The 22,597-nt window shown below is 43.4% G+C and overlaps 1 protein-coding gene across 3 annotated transcripts in view; it reads left to right on the top strand.

Annotated features, from left to right (window-relative positions):
* The window catches only part of LOC126336866 (NADP-dependent malic enzyme-like), a 401,213-nt gene that overhangs the window by 282,605 nt on the left and 96,011 nt on the right, over positions 1–22,597 (top strand). For all 3 annotated transcript variants that reach the window (XM_050000965.1, XM_050000966.1, XM_050000967.1), the window contains one exon: positions 14,085–14,340. In XM_050000965.1, coding sequence (XP_049856922.1) covers positions 14,085–14,340 — 256 coding nt within the window. The remainder of the gene's footprint in view (positions 1–14,084; positions 14,341–22,597) is intronic.

The raw sequence follows: 22,597 nt of genomic DNA, 5'->3' as shown, positions 1-22,597 counted from the left end.
TGATCACACACCTGGCCTACTAGAAGACGATGCTGTCGACTTAGTCACGGAACGGGCTGAACGGTAGTGTGCTCGGCCGCAAGCAGAAGATTCATTGCGGTGGCGTAGCAAAACGTTCTGGGCGTGGCTACGCCGTTGTCGCACATTCGTCGATAAGGCTTGCAGCGACTGTCGTTTCTTGTGGTTACGTTGCGAGGTGCCAAACCCTGCTAAGGCAGCGCACTCTTTGGACGACACAACAGTGGTGTTGACAATGATGACGATAGCGTACGAAAACTTCGTAATTTTTTATGACAGATAATCGATTGTGTACCGGGAGACTAGGTGGAATAGCTTCGTTTTTCTGCGTTATTACAGTCTGTTTCCAATTCTAGAGTGATTTCATGTGTAGCCGTTACAACTGGGCTGAAGTGGTGGTCGCTGTTATTCGGGCGGTGGGAGAGCATCTGGACGTTCTTTATCTACACAAAAAGATAAAACGAGATAGAATGTGAGAACTGGATAGCACTAGGGAAAAACAAACAAACAAGCTGCTACACGCTATTTGTTTCCCATAGAACGTTTATGGAACAACTTGATTTAAAAAGGGTATTAGTTACTAGAAAACGTCAAATTGCTAATGGATGGAAGTGTGAAAGGTAAAAATTGTAGTGGGAGTCCAAGATCTGACTATATTAAGCAGATTCATATAAATGTAGATTGTAGGAGTAATGTGGAGACGCACAGGATGGACTAGAGTGAAGAATTGTGGCCGCAGCCTCAACAAGAAGGCCGTGCGGGGTAGCCGAACGATCTAGACGCCTTGCCACGGTTCAGACGGCTCCCCCCGTAGGAGGTTCCAGTCCTCCTCCGGGCAGGGTGTGTGTGTTGTCCTTAGTGTAAGTTAGTTTCAGTTAGATTGAGTAGTGTATAAGCTAAGAAAACGATGACCTCAGCAGTTTGACCCAATAAGACCGTACCACTAATTTCCAATTTCCAACAACAACAAGAAAAGTTTTTAGATTTTTATTTTTTGAATGATGCCACCGCCGCTTGACTCTCATAATTTTCATTTTATTGTTGTATGACCCAAAACCTTTGGCTCCACAGCTGCATCCATATTACTTCCCCCTCCCAACCATAAGTGGCTTTCTTGGTTGATTGTGCTGGTGTGAGAAACTTTTGGGAGGATTTACGTGCTGCAGTTGCAATTTGTAACGAAACATATCACTTCTTCTTTATACAGGGTGGCCCATTGATAGTGACCGGGCCAAAATACCTCACGAAATAAGCATCAAACGAAAAAACTACAAAGAACGAAACTCGTCTAGCTTCAAGGGGGAAGCCAGATGGCGCTATGCTTGGCCCGCTAGATGGAGCTGCCATAGGTCAGACGGATAACAACTGCGTTTTGTTAAATAGGAAACTCCATGTTTTATTAAATATTCGTGTAGTACGTAAAGAAATATGAATGTTTTAGTTGGACCACTTTTTTCGCTTTGTGATAGATGGCACTGGTTCAAATGGCTCTGAGCACTATGGGACTTAACATCTGTGGTCATCAGTCCCCTAGAACTTAGAACTACTTAAACCTAACTAACCTAAGGACATCACACACATCCATGCCCGAGGCAGGATTCGAACCTGCGACCGTAGCAGTCGCGCGGCTCCGGACTGTGCGCCTAGAACCGCGAGACCACCGCGGCCGGCAGATGGCGCTGTAATAGTCACAAACGTATAAGTACGTGGTATCACGTAACATTCCGCCAGTGTGGACGGTATTTGCTTCTTGATACATTACCCGTGTTGAAATGGACCGTTTACCAATTGCGGAAAAGATCGATATCTTGTTGATGAATGGCCATTGTGATCAAAATTCCCAACGGGCGTGTGCTATGTATGCCGCTCGGTATCCTGGACGACATCATCCAAGTGTTCGGACCGTTCGGCGGATAGTTACGTTATTTAAGGAAACAGGAAGAGTTCAGCCACACGTGAAACGTCAACCAAGACCAGCAACAAATGATGATGCCCAAGTAGGTGTTTTAGCTGCTGTCGCGGTTAATCCACACACCAGTAGCAGACAAATTGCGGAATCTCAAAAACGTCGGTGTTGAAAATGCTTCATCAACATCGATTGCACCCGTACCATATTTCTATGCACCAGGAATTGCATGGCGAAGACTCTGAATGTCATGTACAGTTCTGCCACTGGGCACAAGAGAAATTATGGGAGGATGACAGATTTTTACATGCGTTCTATTTAGCGACGAAGCGTCATTCACCAACAGCGGTAACGTAAACCGGCATAATATGCACTATTGGGCAATGGAAAATCCACGATGGCTGCGACAAGTTGAACATCAGCGACCTTGGCGGGTTAATGTATGGTGCAGCATTATGGGAGGATGGATAATTGGTCCCCATTTTATCGATGGCAATCTAAATGGTGCAATGTATGCTGATTTCCTACGTAATGTTCTACCGATGTTACTACAGATGTTTCACTGGATGACAGAACGGCGATGTACTTCCAACATGATGGATGTCCGGCACATAGGTCGCGAACGGTTGAAGTGGTATTGAATAGCATATTTCATGACAGGTGGATTGGTCGTCGAAACACCATACCATGGCCCGCACGTTCACCGGATCTGTAGTCCCCGGATTTCTTCCTGTGGGGAAAGTTGAAGGATATTTGCTGTCGTGATCCACCAACAACGCCTGACAACATGCGTCAGCGCATATTGACGAGGCATTCGTCTTCATGGACGACAATTCGCGCCCCCATCGTGCACATCTTGTGAATGATTTTCTTCATCTACATCTATATCTACATCAATACTCTGCAAGCCACCTGACGTTGTGTGGGGGAGGGTACCTTGAGTACCTCGATCGATTCTCCCTTCTATTCCAGTCTCGTATTGTTCTGTAACGAAGCGCGCTGCTCTCATTGGATCTTCTCTATCTTTTCTGTCAACCCTATCTGGTACGGATCCCACACTGCTGAGCAGTATTCAAGCAGTGGGCGAACAAGCGTACTGTAACCTACTTCGTTTGTTTTCGGATTGCATTTCCTTAGGATTCTTCCAATGAATCTCAGTCTGGCATCTGCTTTACCAATGATCAACTTTATATGATCATTCCATTTTAAATCAGGATAACAACATCGCTCGACTAGAGTGGCCAGCAAGTTAACCAGACATGAACCCTATCGAACATGCCTGAGATAGATTGAAAAGGGCTGTTTATGGACGACGTGACCCACCAACCACTCTGAGGGATCTACACCGAATCGCCGTTGAGGAGTGGGACAATGTGGGCCAACAGTGCCTTGATGAACTTGTGGATAGTATGCCACGACGAATACAGGCATGCATCAATGCAAGAGGACTTGCTACTTGATATTAGAAGTACCGGTGTGTACAGCAGTCTGGACTACCACCTCTGAATGTCTCGCTATATGGTGGTAAACATGCAATGTGTGGTTATCATGAACAATATAAAGAGCGGAAATGATGTTTATGTTCATCTCTATTCCAGTTTTCTGTACACGTTTCGGAACTCTCGGAACCGAGGTGATGCAAAACCTTTTTTGATGTGTGTACATTATTTTTCATGGTTACCGTGTTTATTGTTTTTATGATTTATGCTCTTTCGTTTATTCCTGTTTTTGTACCTATAAATGGCCTAATGCCGAAATCTAGATCATGTAACAATAAATGAAGAATTATTACAGTCAGATGATGGCCCATCATTCAAAACTTTAGGACAGCCTCTCTTTTTTTTCAGTAACGCTAGTCCGGTATGTTGATGTCCAGCTGACAACTAAGTAGTTTCATTCTGTACACTGACGCCTCATTGATGATGATACTTTCAGAAATGAAGAAAATCAGTTCGCACGGCACTGTCGACTGAAGACTTCCAATGGCATATTCGTCTGCTATTTCGCATTGGGACCTTCGACTGGATGTGTGTTCGTTGTTACATTTGGAGTCTTGCTGTTTTGACAGATGGGCGCTCTGAAAATGTCTACTATGTATTGATTCTATTAATCATGTTATTAACAAGCGTTTCGTTACAGTGTCTTTCTTTTTCGTAATGTGCAAAGTGAAGGGTCAGGGTGACACCTGGTGCCGATATAAACTCTTCTCCTCGGGCGAAGGACGCTTGTTACGCAAAGTTCACACAGGAGCCAAAAAACGGCATTTACGAATCTTCCTGCACCATTTCCATAGGTTACAGTGTGACTGATAGATCATACACCTGGGCGGGATGGACTAGAGAATTAATGAAGAAACTAGGATCAAAATGTCCCGATACTATTCAAAATTTGCTGGAAGAAATGGTTCAAATGGCTCTGAGCACTATGGGACTTAAATTCTAAGGACATCAGTCCCCTAGAACTTGGAACTACTTCAACCTAAGTAACCTAACGACATCACACACATCCACGCCCGTGGCCGGATTCGAACCTGCGACCGTAGCGGTCTCGCGGGTCCAGACTGTAGCGTCTAGAACCGCTTGGCCACCCCGGCCTCCTTTCTGGAAGAGATATTAATGGAATTTAAAAATCTGTAATCCTCTCAGTGATTTTTGGCAGTATCTGCATTGTAGTAACTACAGTGATTTACAGCACCTGCCAACACCGAGTTGATGATGTGTTAGGCAAAAAATTTTGAGTGCTGTGCTAACGCATCATAACTTTGAGTTGGTTTTTCCAAGGATGAGCAGGAAACAAAGCAAGTTAGAAGGTGAAAAATATATCGGTATATAGCTCCTTTCCTTCAGACAGTCTGTCTACCGCAACATGTTCATCCGGCGAAGAAATCACCATCATTAGCCTCTTATGGCTTCAAACCTAAGACGATCCCCAAACGGAGCGAAACCTTCGTGACGGGACGGAGACACTGTATTGCCGCTTCGAGACTAGAGTGAAAAGCAAGCGACGCTACATATAGCCGATTCTGAACATTTGATGGCTGATGGAGATTTTACTTTGTTATTCTTTCCTTCTGCTCTTTGAGATCTCATAGAGTGAAGGTATATAACACTGTTAATGGGATGTTAAAATTGACGATTCTGTTAGTGTCAATCGAGGGAAAAGGCTACGTGTGACACCAATATTTACCGTTGCCCTTCTCTCGTCATTATTATCATCATCTTCTTCTTCATCGTCAGCATCGTCATCATCGTCATTACCACCATCATTAAGAAAAAAACACGACACTACACCACACTGCACATTATACTCGAGACAGTTGCAGTTAACACAACCCGGAATTGCAACAACTCGGTTAACGCCTCTGACGCGCTAGCTGCGACAACTGGGACAGTAAATAACACTCGTAAATAAAGCGCGTTCGTAAATGCAGTTTGCAGCACAGTCATTTATTTTGTCTTAAGACATCCGGGGACAGAGGTAGCTATTAAAGAAAGGCCTTCCCCCATACTACAGATACCGTCCTCCCCATGTAGTACAAAACGAAAATTTCAAAATGTTATGGCACCGTAGGATAATAACCAATTAAACAATCCGTTGTAATCGGACTGATGCGTCCATCGCTCTGATAGCAACTACAGAAGAGAGTTTTACTGAAGACTTGCAGAATAGCTAGCTGTGCTGTTGGAGAACTTGGTTAATTTAGAGATAATTTATTAGTGACACCATTATCATTATGTAAGTATCGTGTTCAAATGAGTGGGCCAATATTAACAATAATACGTAGTAAAAGAAGAAGAGAAAGGAGAGTGGTAATAGATATAGTAATACATACATGTAATTTAAGAAGTGTCAGTCTTATTAAAATTCATTATGGTAAGTAAAGGAAGAAAACGGGAATATATAAGGAGGAGAGAAGCATGGTAGATGTATAGAAATCGATAATGAAGTCGTGTATATGGGACAGAAGCTATTAATCTAGCGAATGTCTATAGTTCATGGATGTTGGTAAGCCTAGACACTGAATTCCAAATTGATATGCACATCACTCTACCCGAAGCGCTCCGAAGAGCCTCTCAGTAGTGTCGCATCGAAATTGCGACAGCATAATAAATCTGTTTTAGAGCGAAGGGAGCCTGCGTGCCAGGAATTTTCCGCTCTGTAACAGAGAATGTAAATTCAGCAAGGAGTCGGATTCTCTAAGTGCCCCTAAATCCCTACTTTATTGCAGTGGCTTCTTTGTATAAAGCTCGCGCTTGTGACTGCACAAAACAAGATAAGTTTTAGTCGATTATACTTATCTCTCGAGCCGAAAGAAACCGTCGAAGCAGTTCATTTGTCTCGAAATTTTGCCGCGTGAAGTGGCCGCGTGGTTAGAGGCGTCATGTTCCGGACTGCGCGGCCCCTCCCGACGGAGGTTCGAATCCTCCCTCGGGCATGGGTGTGTATGTTGTTCTTAGCATAAGTTAGTTTAAGTAGTGTGGAAGTCTAGGGACCGACGACCTCAGCAGTTTGGTTCCTTAGGAATTCACACACATTTGAAAATTTAATCGAAATTTTGTTATTTCGAACAGCGAGAGGAGGAACAAAATTGACTGCTAGGATTCCCTTCAAAGACAAACACTTTCAAGCAATGTCCGTGCAGCTGCCAGGTGTAGAAACATGGAACCAGATACTGAATGCAATAATTAGAAGTCTGTTGTTTGAAACTGATAAACAATATTTTATTCAAAATAATCTCCATTGCTGTTTATACATTTCTCCCAACTCTCTGACAGGTTATGAATGCCACGCCGAAAAAAAAGTTCTTCTTTTGAAGCGCACCAGTCAGCGAGCCATTTTCGTGCATTTTCATACGAACTGAAGCGTTTTTCAGAGACAGCGTGTCCCAGTGATGAAAACAGATGATAGTCGGACGGAGCTAACTATGGAGAATAAGCCGCATACTCTAGTATTTCCCAACTGAACGCCTCGATCATTTACCTGACCTGTTTTGCTGTTTGTGATGGGGCGTTATCATAAAGCAATACGACTTTGTGTTGCCTTTTTCCATATTCAGGTCGTTTTTGACGTAATGCTCGATTTAAATCGATCATTCGATGTTGGTAGCGATCAGTGTTAACGGTTTTACTAGGTTTTAGCAGCTCGTAATAGATGACACCTTCTGATCCCATCAAACACATAGCATAGTCTCTTTCCCAAAGCGATGTCAATGGTTTGCCTGGATTCACCCATGATTTACGACGCTTGGGATTCTCAAAATATATCCATTTTTCATCACCTGTCGCTATTCGATGGAAAAACGACTTTCTTTTGTATCTCGCGAGTAGCATTTCACAAGTGGTCTTTCGATTTGCTTGCTGTCTTTCATTCAGTTAATGCGGAACCCATTTTCTCCCACTTTCTGTACCTTTCCCATGGCTCTCAACCGAAGAGAAACGACTTTTTGCATCTCATGCAATTGTTCCGCCAGTTCCTGCCGAGTCTGAGTATCATTTTCATCCATTAATTCCTGCTATTCGTTGTCTTCCAACTTTTTCGGTTGTTTCCCGAGCTCGTCGTTTCTCACGTCAAAATCGCCACTTTTGAATTTTTTGAACCACTCCAAACACTGTGTTTCCCCAAAATCATGTTCGTCGAAAGCTTCGACAGGCATTTGATGCGATTCTGCAGCAGTTTTCTTCAAATGATAACTGAAAACCAATGGTGTCCGTAAATTCAAATGATAACAGAAAAACAGTGTTATCCGCAAATTGCAGTTCGTAGGCACAAAACTCGACATGTTTACGGATTTGAAAAAAATACCGATATATGGAACTTGGTTTACTGTGTTTTAACATTCGTCGTCAGCCGCTACAGGAAGGAGAGGGCGCTGCATACGTGGTCTCTCGGGGCCCTTACTGACGTCTAGAGCTAATTGTAGGGTAAGTCCGGTTTCATACTTCTGCACCTGGTACCGCACCATTATGTTAAGTAGGTGACACACTAACCTGTAGAGTGTTAAGGACACGTATTACCCACGCGAATTCTGGTGGCGAGGGAAGCAGGAATGGTGTTTTTATATTACAACGTTCTGTATTAAATTCCAAATGCTCCACTGGTCCTTATTTCAGTGTCTATGGCGATGCATGTTTGGAAAGAAAGCGAAATGGTGCAGTGGTTAAGACACGAAATGTCATTTCAGTACTCTTCAAATGGCTCTAAGCACTAATGGACTTAACATCTGAGGTCATCAGTCCCCCAGACGTAGAACTACTTAAACCTAACTAATCAAAGGACAGCACACACATCCATGTCCGAGGCAGGATTCGAACCTGCGACGTAGCGGTCGCGCGGTTCCGCACTGAAGCGCCTAGAACCGCACAGTCGCAGCGGCCGGCCTCAGTACTCTTCCTCAGTAACATAGGTATAGTATGCTTCACAGTTGACCAACCAATATAGTCACACATACGACACACTTCACAAGTTTAGACAGAGGCAACGAATATCCCTGGAAATAAAACAATAACGTTGCAAAGACAAAGACGGAAGGGAGATTACACATTAACTACCTAACAATCACGGAACAGAGACCTTATGTAAGATAAAAAAAAAAAATGGTTCAAATGGCTCTGAGCACTATGGGAGTTAACATCTGAGGTCATCAGTCCCCTATAACTTGGAACTACTTAAACCTAACTAGCCTAAGTATATCACACACAGCCATGCCCCATGCAGGACTCGAACGTGCGACCCTAGCGGTCGCGCTGTTCCAGACTGAAGCGCCTAGAACCGCTCGGTCACTCCGGCCGGCCATGTAAGATAGCATCTATCACGGCGTTTATGTTACGAGATTTCCGAGAACCCATACAAAACCTACATCTGGAAGGAAAGACATGGATTTAATTTGCTGCCCTCTGAAGCGTAAGTCGAATTCCAAGATTTGTGCCACCTCGTTCGGTAATAATACGGGGAGTATACATCAAAATGCCCTGTTTTCAATTTGCTCCCAACACCAAATTAAATGAAATAAATTTATTTCCTTCTCAAAACTAAGATATGTATCAAGTTAAGATTTTAAAAAAAAAATTATAACGCGACATCAGAACACTTCATCGTGCGCTCGTGCTATGACGCGAATAATGTTTAGTTTGATCTCAATTTCCATCCGGGTCAGCTTCAACATATCAGGAGGTATGAAACCGATGAATTCCATAATCCGAATACGGAGGTCTTGAAGGTCTCGCACTGCACTGGCGAGCACCCTGTCCTTCACCTTGCCCCAGAAATAAATAAATCCAGTGGTGTGATGCAAGGAGAACCGGAGGCCAGTTTACGGTTCCATGTCTTCCAATCCAGCGTCCTAGAAATGTTCAATTCAGAGTTGTTCGACCATCCGACAACCAGTGTGTTGGAGCACCATCTTGTTGAAACCAAAGATCTGGCTGCAGGTCTTCGACTTGGGGAAAGAAAACATTTCCAACACGTATAGGTACGTCGTTTCTGTGAAAATCACCTCAGCAAAGAAGAACAATACAGTTATTTTGCCGCGCATGAGTCTACACCATACGTTCACTTTCGAGCGATCTCGCACCATTTCCGTGAAACTGTATGTATTCTGTGACCCCCAGATGTGAACGTTATGCTAGTTCACAGCTGAGTCATGGAACGCGGCTTCGCCAGAAAGCATTATACTTGTCAAGGAAGCTGGAATCCGGTCGATTCGGTTAAGCGTTTCATATTCAAATCTATATCGCTGTTGCTTGCCTTCGGGCTTTATGCCCTGCAGTATCTGCACCTTGTGAGAACACAGGCGCAACCGCTTTTTGAAGACCTCATGAGTAGTTGCACGTGGTATCTGAAGTTCCTGCGAAGCCTAACAAATTAATTTGCGTGGACATCGTTTGAAACGCTTGGCAAACTTTCTCAGCTTGTTCTTCAGAGACACGCTGCACCCCTGAATGCCGCTTCAGACCGCTCTCAGTGTCCAGAAACTGCCTTCGTCATGCTTTTATCCTCTTGGCATCTGGTGCTACTTTATTCCAAACGCCCGCATCTCGTGGTTGTGCGGTAGCGTTCTCGCTTCCCGCGCCCGGGTTCGATTCCCGACGGGGTCAGGGATTTTCTCTGCCTCGTGATGGCTGGATGTTGTGTGTTGTCCTTAGGTTAGTTAAGTTTAAGTAGTTCTAAGTTATAGGGGACTGATGACCATAGATGTTAAGTCCCATAGTGCTCAGAGCCATTTGAACCATTTTTTTTTTTTGGTTCCAAACAGCACCAAAATGGATTTAAGCTCTGCGTGCCAAACCACAATATGTGCCCACTCTTGAACTAACGCCAGACACTTGATGGGCAACAATGAAACAATGAACACGCTCCAAACTTTGACAAAAATTGGGCAGCAACTCCGGGTTCTTCTGCAACCAACCGGCAAGTTAGATGTGAATTTTTTTTTAAAAAAAAAGCTATTTTTAAACTACTTCAAAAAATTTGGCATTTCTGTGCAGAAACCCCGTACAATGGTTACTCTCTTTATTCCAGACTTATCGCTTAATCTGTAGTATTTCCTAAAGCTGGAAGGACGGAACGTAGAGCTCAATACCCCATTCACATCGAGGTTTCCTTATTATCACGCTGGGTATTGAGAAATGGTAAACGATACCAATAATTTAACCTTACAGGTAGAATAAATTAAGAAAAAGAAAGTTTTAGAGGAAAGATAATTCATTGTGACGTCTAGTGCTTCTGAAGCACTCAGAACTAAGAAAAAATTAAATATTTAGTTGTAACTTTCCAAAGTTTGTGTAATTCTCCTTTCGACAGAAGAAATACATAAGAATAAAGGAAAGATTGATGCCGAATTTCACATAGTTCAAAAATGCAGAATTGTGTTTCTAAGAATACATTATCTGCTCTGCCTTTACCTGAGAGATGTATAACATTGCCTGTGTTCGACCCTTTCGTTATTTTGTATACGTTCGTGCAGTTTCCAAGAAATATCTTTTGTCAGTATGTGTGATTCGTTTTCCTACAAACAAAAGATAACTTTGTTCGCAATTTTGTTTTCTAGACATGTGAGACAATGCTTTTATTAATTCTTTTTGTTATCATTCTCGTGTTTTTCTCAAAAGTTGTGCTTTCGTGGAAGAAAGTGAGAAGACAAACACTTTGAAATTAGCAACCGGAATGGGGAACTTATCGTAGAGTCGCTTTTATTACAAGTTGTACTACATGCTCATTTAGACAAAATTATGACTTGTAATCGTGTTCCTAATGTCAAAAATATAAAAGAGGAGGCTTTCAAGCTATCACAGGTGGCTTCTAATGGATAGCGTACTATTTACATACCTGGGATGATCCAGTGTGTGTGTGTGTGTGTGTGTGTGTGTGAGTGTGTGTGTGTGTGTGTGTGTGTGTGTGCGTGCGTGTACGTGTGTGTGTGTGTGTCTGATATTACGTTGAACCTGTTATCACAAAGACTTTGACCATTGACCAAACGATATTATAACTTGTGACATTTATTCGATTTCAGTGTTTGATATCAATAAACATCCACTATCAGAGATAACGTTTGCTTTGGCATGTTTGCTTTTTTTAAATATTTTTAGTGTAACTTATTTTGGTCATTTTCTTTGCTAACCGGAAGATTTATTTTACTTTCTCCAAAACATTTTTAGTTTTTTCTCCGTACAGTGAGAGATGTTCGCTTTATCTTATATTTAATTTACTAACATTTCCTATCCCTCCAAATAGTACACAACAGCTTCTCGTTCATTTTAACAAATGTGTGTCAGCTATATACAAGCAAAATCTCAACGGAGAGTTACGTCAACAGATGGTGAAATGCTTCAGTTGTAATTTAATACCTGGGCACAGTCTTTGTGCTGGACGACGGGCGACATAAGTACATAGAACAAAGTATTCTGTCCCACCCCCCACCCTCCACCTGTCCTCCATCTTCTGCCTTAGAGAGCGAGGTGGCACTGGACTCAAAGTCTGGAGAAGCAAGATTCAGATCCACTTTCGGCAAAGATAATTTCGGTTTAGAGACCGAGCACAAAGGGGAAAGGAAATCAGCTGTACCATTATCAGGGGAACTATCCTGCCGTTTTCCTTAAATGAGTCACCGAAACCATGGAAACATGGAAGGCCAGATTCGAATTTGTTCGGTCTCCGTCTTCCGCCCAACTGAATGTCCAGTATCGTATCACTGCACCACCTTAGTGGAACCGTAATGGAGAGAATATTATTTGAAAAAGTAAGTGTATACATCTGAGGGAAGTAGCTGACTGTTGAAAGGTAGAGAGTAAGAGATGAGAAGGGTTTCGGGTAGGCAGTAAATAGCAGGTTTGGAACCTTCATTTGGATTGGGGCGGGTGGGATAGCTTACAATTGTGACAGAAATATGTTGTTGTAGTGGTCTTCAGTCCTGAGACTGATTTGATGCAGCTCTCCATGCTACTCTATCCAGTGCAAGCTGCTTCATCTCCCAGTTCGTACTGCAGCCTACATCCTTCTGAATCTGCCTAGTATATTCATCTCCTGGTCTCCCTCTGCGTTTTTACCCTCCACGCTGCGCTCCAATACTAAATTGGTGATCCCTTGATGCCTCAGAACATGTCCTACCAACCGATCCCTTCTTCTAGTCAAGTTGTGCCACAAACTCCACTTCTCCCCAATTCTATTCAATACTTCCTCATTAGTTATGTGATCTACCCACCTAATCTTCAGCATTCTTCTGTAGCACCATATTTCGAAAGCTTCTATTCTCTTCTTGTCCAAACTATTTATCGCCCATGTTTCACTTCCATACATGGCTACACTCCATGCAACTCCTCTCAGAAACGACTTCCTGACACTTAAATCTATACTTGATGTTAACAAATTTCTCTTCTTCAGAAACACTTTCCTTGCCATTGACAGTCTACATTTTATATCCTCTTTACTTTGACCAATATCAGTTATTTTGTTCCACAAATAGCAAAACTCATTTACTACTTTAAGCGTCTCATTCCCTAATCTAATTCCCTCAGCATCACCCGATTTATTTCTACTACATTCAATTATCCTCGTTTTGATTTTCTTGATGTTCGTCTTATATCCTCCTTTCAAGACACTGTCCATTCCGTTCAGCTGCTCTTCCAGGTCCTTTGCTGTCTCTGACAGAATTACAGTGTCATCAGCGAACCTCAAGTTTTTATTTCTTCTTCATGGATTTTAATACCTACTCCGAATTTTTCTTTTGTTTCCTTTACTGCTTGCTCACTATACAGATTGAATAACATCGGGGAGAGGCTACAAACCTGTCTCACTCCTTTCCCAACAACTGCTTCCCTTTCATGTCCCTCGACTCCTGTAGCTGCCATCTGGTTTCTGTACAAATTGCAAATAGCCTTTCGCTCCCTGTATTTTACACCTGCCACCTACAGAATTTGAAAGAGAGTATTCCAATCAACATTGTCAAAAGCTTTCTCTAAGCCTACAAATGCCAGAAACGTAGGTTTGCCTTTTCTTAATCTAGCTTCTAAGATAAGTCGGAAGGTCAGTATTGCTTCACGTGCTCCAGTATTTCTACGGAATCCAAACTGATCTTCCCCGAGGTCGGCTTCTACCAGTTTCTCCATTCATCTGTAAAGAATTCGCGTTAGTATTTTGCTGCCGTGACTTATTAAACTGATAGTTCGGTAATTTTCACATCTGTCAACACCTGCTTTCTTTGGGATTGGAATTATCATATTCTTCTTGAAGTCTGAGGGTATTTCGCCTGTCTCTGGTACATATCAACAATTATTTCAGTATCTGGAAGAGCAAAATGGTTAAATTTATCCTGAGAAAGGGTGTGAAGTATTTAATGATAGAAGGAAGGGCGTTCCAAGGAAATATTCGTCTTATTATTGAATACGGTTCATCACAATGCGTGCAGTGCAGTTGCAGATGCACTCAAGTAAGAAGCGCGCAGCCACGAGAGCAGCTGATATCTGAGCTACAAGGACAGGGATCCCCCAACTCGTTGATGTAGGTCGAGATCCACGGCAGCTGACCCAGAGCCAGCTTCGGTAGCGTCTGCCGCTCAGCTGATCGCCTGGCAGTAGCTCTGGCCGCCGCCGCGCGGCGCCACCGCCTCTGCCTCCAAAGCGCACGCTTTGTGTGACGTCACTGACGGCCGCTTTCCCCCCTCCAACAGGATGAGTTATAATGGCGGTACTGCCGTCGAGAGCGGCCAGCCAGAAGGAAAGGCGTGTTCGTGCAAACGCGACGACGGCAGCAGCAAGGAGACGTCCACAGCTACGGAGCCGGCAGCAGCAGAAGCAGCAGCATCCACCATGTCCGACCTGCACAGGGACAAGATGGGCCAGTGGGCGGCCAACGAGAGCGGCAGCGCCGCTTGCCCCTCGCTCACCAGAGGGCTCGACCATCTGCGAAACCCTCAGCTGAATAAGGTACGTCGCCCAAAAAGTTTTCCCTGCGCAGATGCCAGCCTGCAAGGCGAGGGGACATTTAATCTTACAATTGTCGCGTTGTAAACAATAATGAGAACGTGAGACGCATGAATTTGTCGACAGGTTTTGACTGATCATTGACAGAAGTCAAAAGTAGTTGACTGACAAACAGTACAGTTGCAAAGTAAATAAAATGACGAAAGAAGTACATTGCGATGTCCTATGTAAAGTAGCCCACTCTCTGACGGGCTTTCCATCGCGTTGACATCGCAGTGGATGCCAACTAACGCCCGGATGGAGTGCTGAAAATGAAACTGTGCTTCGAAATCTACATTGACTAAGATGATACGCCCGTCGCAGGACAACGGACTGAATTTCTCATTCAATTTATGACTCATTTCTTTGTTTCGATTTGCTATTAAAAACGTATGTGCCTACCTTGGAAATGACACAAGTCTTTTAACAGCTGGTCGAATAATTGGAGCTTTTGCAGGAAATCTCTTGCAACCCTACTCGGGATTTTTCTTGGCTTGTTTTGTTCAGCCGGAAGCTTCCTGTGCCTTTGACAAGGATCATCGATACGAGCTGTGTCCAAGAAAGTAATAAAGATTTTGTTTCACCCTTGGGTCGTTTCGAAGAGACTTTGCAGCGCCTTACGTTATGCTTAGTAACATACTTTATCCGCAATACATTTCCTAAAAATGTTTGATGCTGCATTTAGCTGCTACTCGAGAGACAACTGAAAAGCTAAATGCAGCATGCATGTTCGCTTTCCAACCAAGTTGTTGCTATTCTGTCGTTGAATTGAACGAGTATTTTTAGTAAATAAGTCCCCGCGTGAGTGAATAGTGTTTCCAATGTAATGTAGCATTGTCAGTAATTTACAGTTAGGTAAATATAATTCAGCTGTTAATGTATATGGCACCTTCTCTGTTCCCGACCGACGTCACGGAAGATTTGATTCTCAAGGTTTAAGAAGCGGTAGTGATAGGTTATTGATTAAAAATAAAAATTGCCCGTTTTCGACTTTTTGCATTCATTACATCGTAATATCGACATCAGATTTCTCACGGCATCAATTCGCTGCATTTTCCTGTTCTTCCTGCAGCTAGGAATGCTTTTAAAGGCGTCTGGTCAGCTGTTTTCTCGCACGCACTTGTGAAAAGTAGGCGGGGCAGCAGCCGCCGAGCTGCTGTCAAAAGAACCGGCCGGCCTCGTTCGACTTCGAACCCGTGGCCTTGGGCGCTGCAAGCCGAAATGTCGACATTTAGCTACTGGAAAGTCCGCACCCACATACGCGTAAAGATTTCGGCCATATAGAAATGCTGACTTTAATATTTCGTGTTCTCTTTCGCCTCGACAAGGTGATTTCCTGGATTATATTTTCCATTTCTTTGCCTTGTCGCATGATAACCATTGTGCTGCAGGGTAATCATAACTCCGAGCAGTTTACCTTTATTTCCTTTGGCGGTGTAGCATTTTTAGACATACCTACCAACTTGAATGAACTTCAGCTGTTTGTCAGCAGTGGAAAAACCGTTACATCGTTTCTAAGAAGCGACTTCACAGAGCATTCTTGGGCCTTTACTGAAACGCTCAATAAGAGCGCCCTTTCTTCGTTAAAAAGTAATAAAAACTGAAACAGTACGTCCTGCAAAAAGTGAAGCATTCGACTGATTCCCTCACTCACTTCAGTTTTTTGATGCTCCTGATAACTGTACGCCGTCCTCATTCAGTACTGTTCGGTCAGACGAATGGACCACCGGAAAAGTGCTAATCCACAAGAGTAATTTTGTGTTACTGCATTTTGTATGTTGTTTATATTCAGAGGCAAGGCTATAAATATGTAAGGCAAATCAATTTACATCGTAGATAGTTATTTCTAGCGACACTAATGGGGCTGCTTGTTAGAAAGGTTGTGTTGCATTCGAAATTGCAGAAATACCGTAATCAAGTAATTTCACGCTAAACTGAGGATCAGCACTTTCTTTCACCTACCACTTCAAATGTAGATCGGCAAAATATGGCACTACAAATTACATCACTTGTTACCTACATTTTTTTTTATTAAAGTAGAATGTGTTCTTGCTATATGGTTCTGTTTATTCTATTGTTATGTTTTCAAATTTCTAAATTAAACAAAGTGTTTAATCACCTCTGCCAAATTCTGTGACTACTCAGCTGCACATAAGACAGGTTTCAATCTCTGTTACAATAAGACGGGCTGCTACAGCCTGACGCTGCTGGGTTTCCTATTAAGTAATCCAAAATACCCATCGCACTTGAACCATTAAAAAAATTAACCGCCGCCTCAGCCGAATGGCAGCCGGCACGGTAGCTCAGCGTTTTCAGACTGGCGCTAGCCACCATCTGCAAAAAAAAAAAAAAAAAAAAAAAAAAAAAAAAAAAAAAAAAAAGCTGAAGGAAGTTTTTATCTCGAGATGTTGAGAGACGCCATGCGATGTCCGCATGAAACCGATTTCCTCGAAGAAGAAATACAACGAAGAAACAAATAGGGGAGAAAAGGGTTAGCGTCGACGCTTTTCGTTATGAAGGGGCCCGAGTTCGATCCCCGGTACTTCCTCAATTTTTTTTCTTAGGTAGGGTAGTCCGGTACGCCAAATGAGGAGCAGTTTGAAAAAAGAGACAGCGGCATCATCATGTTTAATCCGCCGGCAGCAACGGTTGGAGGGATTGGCGACATAGTGATCATACGTCCCACGATCATAGGTCGCTCCTCGTTCCGCCTTGTAGGCAGCAGTCGGCTAGTCGGGACAGGCCTAGGCTGTGAGTGGTGGTTACGTTTATTATATATTTCATGACGGATAGTTTGGTAACGGTATTGTTGCAGCTTTGCTAACAACAGTGAATGGTTTTGGTATGCTTAGATGCTAAGCTTTAGGTCAGGTAGGACATTGTAGTGAGAGAGGAAACTAAATTTCGAAGTTATTACACTTTATTCTAGTGTTGCCGCAGTAGTAACAGCGGTTTCCACCAGGTCACCGAAGTTAAGCGCTTTGGGACTGGGCCATCACTTGCATGGCAAGTGGGTTGCATACTGCCCTTGTGAGGCCCATTGAAGAGCTACTTGAGTGAGAAGAAGCGGCTCAGGTCACGAAAAGTTACTATGGCCGCGAGAGCGTTGTGCTGACTACCTGCCCCCCCCCCCCCCCCCCATTTCCGCATCCACTGACACCCATCGTCTGAGGATGACATGGCGACCCGCCAGTACTGTTGGGCCTTCCGAAGTCTGTTCAGAAGGAGTTACTCCAGTATTAGGATCACCGTTTCCTCGTATAAAGTTGCGATAAAATATAAACGCTCTTTGTACTGCTGCGGCGTTGTTAACATAACAAATAAGCATCTTGTTGTTAATCAAGCATACAGAGCGCAATCACGGCAACACAAAAAAATCAGAACATGAATCTAAAAGTTTAAGCAAATTTAAATGGTAGATAATGATGCAGACGATTTCAGTTACTTTCGTTACATTCTAAGTTGCCCATTAAAACATTGTTCTCTTACAGAGTTTTGCCAAAGGATAGTTAAAGATAACTGCAGTACCCTACGCCGACGAGTAGCGGTTGAGACCACTAGAAACGAACGTGGGAGGAACGTAGTTCGAAATCCCACCAGGAAAAATTTTTTTAGGTTGATGTGGTTTCCCTTAATCACAACGCCACGAGAACTGAAGCCTCACATGTCATGGTGGAAAGCAATGCCATTCTATTGTGTACACTGTGAATGGTTTTCACATCTTGTCGTAAGATTAATCTCCGCTCATTGACGATGTCTTAACTTTGAAGAAAGGGTCTTGTGAAGGTAAGACGTTATTCATCGTCCGTCTCACCGCAGGTGTTTTTTAGTACCGAAAAGCGTCGCCCACCTCGAAGCGATAAGACAGTTCGCAGTAATACAACTTCACGTCATGATTTTTCTGAGTCGTCACGCTGACGAGCAGACGGTCGATAAGGCCTTAGGTGGTCTGCACTTTGTCCGCAAAAAATGAATTAGCTTGTTGAACTGTGATAAGCTATAGAGACCTCCTCTGCGCATCTGGAGTGAGGAACGCGATTCGGTGATGTACGTTTCATCGCGCTCGTTACTTGCGCATTTCTGTGAGGAAAATCTGGATATTACTTTGCGTCCTGTCAGCCTTCCCCAACGCAAAAGTATTTTGTAAGGTATACAAGAAGACGAAAATATAGGGCTTACCAACAATTAGTTAAGGGATTAGAAGACGCACTTCTTGAAACTTACAAAATTAATGGACGTGTTGTTGCAATTTTCTCATTTCCTTAATGTTTTATTGTGAAGTCAGTCTACGTTTGTGAGACATGTTTGCCGGCGTTCTATCGTCTCAGCTATTGCATAATAGCGGTGATGGAATGCTGGTCAGATTACTGAACATTTTGGGAATATACGAGAGCTCGGTTGAAAGTCGATCCTTGTGGTAACATGCTTTAGGACTCCCTGCTCCAGCTATACGTGTAGCGAATGCCCATGTCGTCCTTCAGCAAGACCTGGACTGATTTCCACTTCAAGTCGAAGCGTCTTACAATGATAAACTAATAGGTCTTGTGGCAGGAGTTAATGAGTGGACTCGTGACCGTGAGAACAACACTGTTGCGAGCGGAAATCTCCGCTGTTTTCTTCCTTTGTGACAGAGTGGTTGGAGCGGTTCCTGAACGAAGGTCATGGCCATTCTCACAGGTGTATCTAATCGGAACAAATATGTTTAGTTAGCATTAGCCAGATGCCGGACGGCAATTTTGCTACGCACTCTTCCTGCGCCAAAAGAGATCTGCACAGCTGTTTGTTGGCGCCAGCACCTCGGTACTTTCAGTGTAGTTTTATACGTTATTCTGAGATACATCTTCCCTACCAGAGTGCGACATGCAATGAGTTGGCTATTGGCTTATAATATGAAAAAACTCGATTTGGATATTCATCCCTCCTGATTAAGGACGTAATTATTAATATCCTTCATGGTTTTTGTTGTATGAACATTACGCCGCTGAACGAGGTGGCGCAGAGGTTAGCACACTGGACTCGCATTCGGGAGGACGACGGTTCAAACCAGCGTCCGGCCATCCTGATTTAAATTTTCCGTGATTTGCCTTAATAGCTTCTGTCTAATGCCGGGATGGTTCCTTCGAAAGAGCGCAGCCGATCTCCTTCCCTAATCCGATGGATCCGATGACCTCACTGTTTGATCCCTTCCCCAGAATCATCAACAACAACCACCACTACCACCACCACCACCATTATGCCTCGGTCTAAGGTAAGCTTGCCCGGATCTCGTGGTCGTGCGGTAGCGTTCTCGCTTCCCACGCCCGGGTTCCCGGGTTCGATACCCAGCGGGGTCAGGGATTCTCTCTGCCTCGTGATGGCTGGGTGTTGTGTGATGTCCTTAGGTTAGTTAGGTTTACGTAGTTCTAAGTTCTAGGGGACTGATGGCCATAGATGTTAAGTCCCATAGTGCTCAGAGCCATTTAAGGTAAGCTTCTCCACCTAACGTTTTCCGTCTCGTAATGCTGGAAACATCATTAGAGGCTATAGAGATGTAGTTAGTATTTTCAAACAAGTTAAGGTAGCAGAAGCATAGTTTGACCATAAAGCCCATACAACAAAAATGACCAAGCATATAAATACCGACCATGAAAACCAGCAGTATTAATGTCTTAACAACGTACAGTCACCGTAAATTTTGAGTGTAGCCCACATATATCTCTTTGACGGTTTGTATCGCATTGAAATGGCTGCACAGCCGAAATGGTGCAGTTGTGAAAAAGGTGAACTGAAAGGACATTTTTAATCCAAATAACGACTCCCGGAGGGGCAGGTTCTCGTTTAGGAGAGTTCTGAATAAAGTTTCTCGTGGTTTGTCCTCAAGTATTCATAAAAGATAAAAAAAACCAAAGAAAATTACTTCCTGTTCCTCCACTTGTTGTCAGACAGATGCACACTCCACTCCGAAATTCTAAACCGAACGTTAGAATACGCTAGACGTTCGTGTTAGGTGGGAATGGAAAGTAGTATCTTTTCACATTAAATTCAAACATAAATTGTTAACAAGTATTTGTTTTTTAATCGATGATGTAATCATTTTCGTTATCAACAATAATTTACCATCTAATGTGCAAACTTTTGAGGCCGGACCGATAAATGTCAATTAGTTATCGAGCAAAATATTTGGAGATGTAATTTCAACATAGTCCACATTTTGAAATTTTATGCCCCTTATAAAATGCTGTAGTGATCGAAAAGAAACGGAAATCCGATGACGTGATATCGGGCAAGTATGGTGGGTGAGGCAGTACCTCCCGCCCCAGTCAATTAATTTTTTCCAGGATTCCCCTTGCTCAATGCGTTCTTGCATTGTCGTGTTGCAGAACAGGGCTTTCCTGTTGACGATCGTTCGGCGCTTTTCAATTAAAGATTAATTTACTCTATCCAATTGTTCACAGTGAATGTGTGCATTCACATTTTGTCCCAGTTTCAGCACTTCAAAATGAACGACCTCCGGAACTCTCCACCAAACACACAAAAGCGCATTTTTGGGGCGTAAATCTGGCTTAATTGTACTCCGGAGCGTTTCATTCGGGGAGAGCCACTGCGTTTTGGATTATCACAGAGAATCGATTTTTCATCTAGAGCGATCAAGCGGACAAATATCTCTTCTGTATTGTGCCGCTGAAGGAATAAGTTGATGTGCTGGATCATTTAGCCTTTTATTGTCTTTACGAATCTCTTGGATGGTTGACTAATGTTGGTTGAGAGAGTTTAGCAGTTCCTCGATTGTCTTGACAGGGATTTGTCTCCGCTTCTGCCCTTAACATGACATTGTGTATAGTTGTTGGTTATCCTGGTCGATACTAGTCGGAAAAATAAAAATTAACGGATTGGAACTTAGGCATGCGCGAGTGTCTAATGCACTTCGATAAATATCGCGTATGTTACCGACAGCGACTACGCTCGCGAAACGATACCGGACATGTATCTCTCCCGGCATCTGACTGGTTATTTTTACCGTAAACTGCAAAAAAATTTATATATATTTACGAATAAATAAGTCATTCTAACCTTAACATGTCTTTTGCACGACTCTGAAGTACACACTGAGATGGTAAGTGACAAACGAATGTTGAATGTCGCAGAGACGAAGTTATTTTCGGGTTCCCCTCGTCTAATACTTCAATATGTCTTTATTGTATTTGATATCGACTGAATAATTCGAGTCGTCGGCGTATTGGCATGTCACGTAGGATGTAGCAAATTATGTGAGAAAGCCTCATTAGCTTGGGTAGCCGGGAACATCCTTCTTTCATCAGCTTCCCAGAACACCTCGTCATATGAAAACTCACCGTTCACTTTCCTCCACCATGACAGCGCAGGTCTTTTCCGGATGATACTGTTCACTTGGTGTTAACGTTTCTGACACACGCGCGGGAATACTTCAAATGCAGCGCCTCGGAAGCTCGTATTTAATCCAGCCTCAGATGCAGCTCATTCTTTAAATCCACTTCATGTCGAATCGAGATTTATGCAGACTGCTGATTTCAGCAAAGCTTAAAACAAAGAAAGTTCAAGGAAATCCCGGGTTCCCGTCGGGGATTGCGGCGGAAGGAGCAGCATGACTAGGCGACGTTACGCCAGGTGCTGCAAGTCAGCTTTCGCGGAAATGGCAGCGTCATGTTGTGAGAGCACGTACCCAAACAGAATTCCGAGAAGAGACCGCTCGGAATCCTGGAAGTCACAGTCGGAACGCTGCCGCCGATTGGTTTTGTGACTGCGACAGTGCTGTTGCGCTCTCTGGAGTTTGACTTTTGGGTGTTCAGCCCAGTTCTTTTATTTTATTTCTAAGCACGAAACGTTGACGGTACACCCAGACGTCGCCTTCTTCAGCTGCTGCGAACTGTGTTAATTCGTACTCGCTGAGTGGACTCCAGTCGCACAGCTATTTATAACAGGAGTTCGACTCCCGGTGCCCGCTGCGCCCTTTGATGGTCACGCGTTCTTGTTTAAATTGAAACCCCTGTCCAGATTTGTTTGTTTTTCTGATGTATTTAGTTCCATAAACGCTTCAATTACACTACCCCAGAAACTTGGCATTGGCACCACAATACCGGCCTAAACGTACTTCATTTCGGAGAGAGCTTATTTGATTGGTTGTTTGAGTCGAGAGTTTCGCTTATACGACCCTTGCACAACTCCTCGATTGTTCCAACAGTTTACCACATTCACACAGAATGCG

This window comes from Schistocerca gregaria, chromosome 2 (genome assembly GCF_023897955.1).
Source record: "Schistocerca gregaria isolate iqSchGreg1 chromosome 2, iqSchGreg1.2, whole genome shotgun sequence".
Taxonomy (NCBI): domain Eukaryota; kingdom Metazoa; phylum Arthropoda; class Insecta; order Orthoptera; family Acrididae; genus Schistocerca; species Schistocerca gregaria.
Note: the sequence above shows the minus strand (reverse complement) of the source record. Positions and strands in the feature narration are given on the sequence as shown.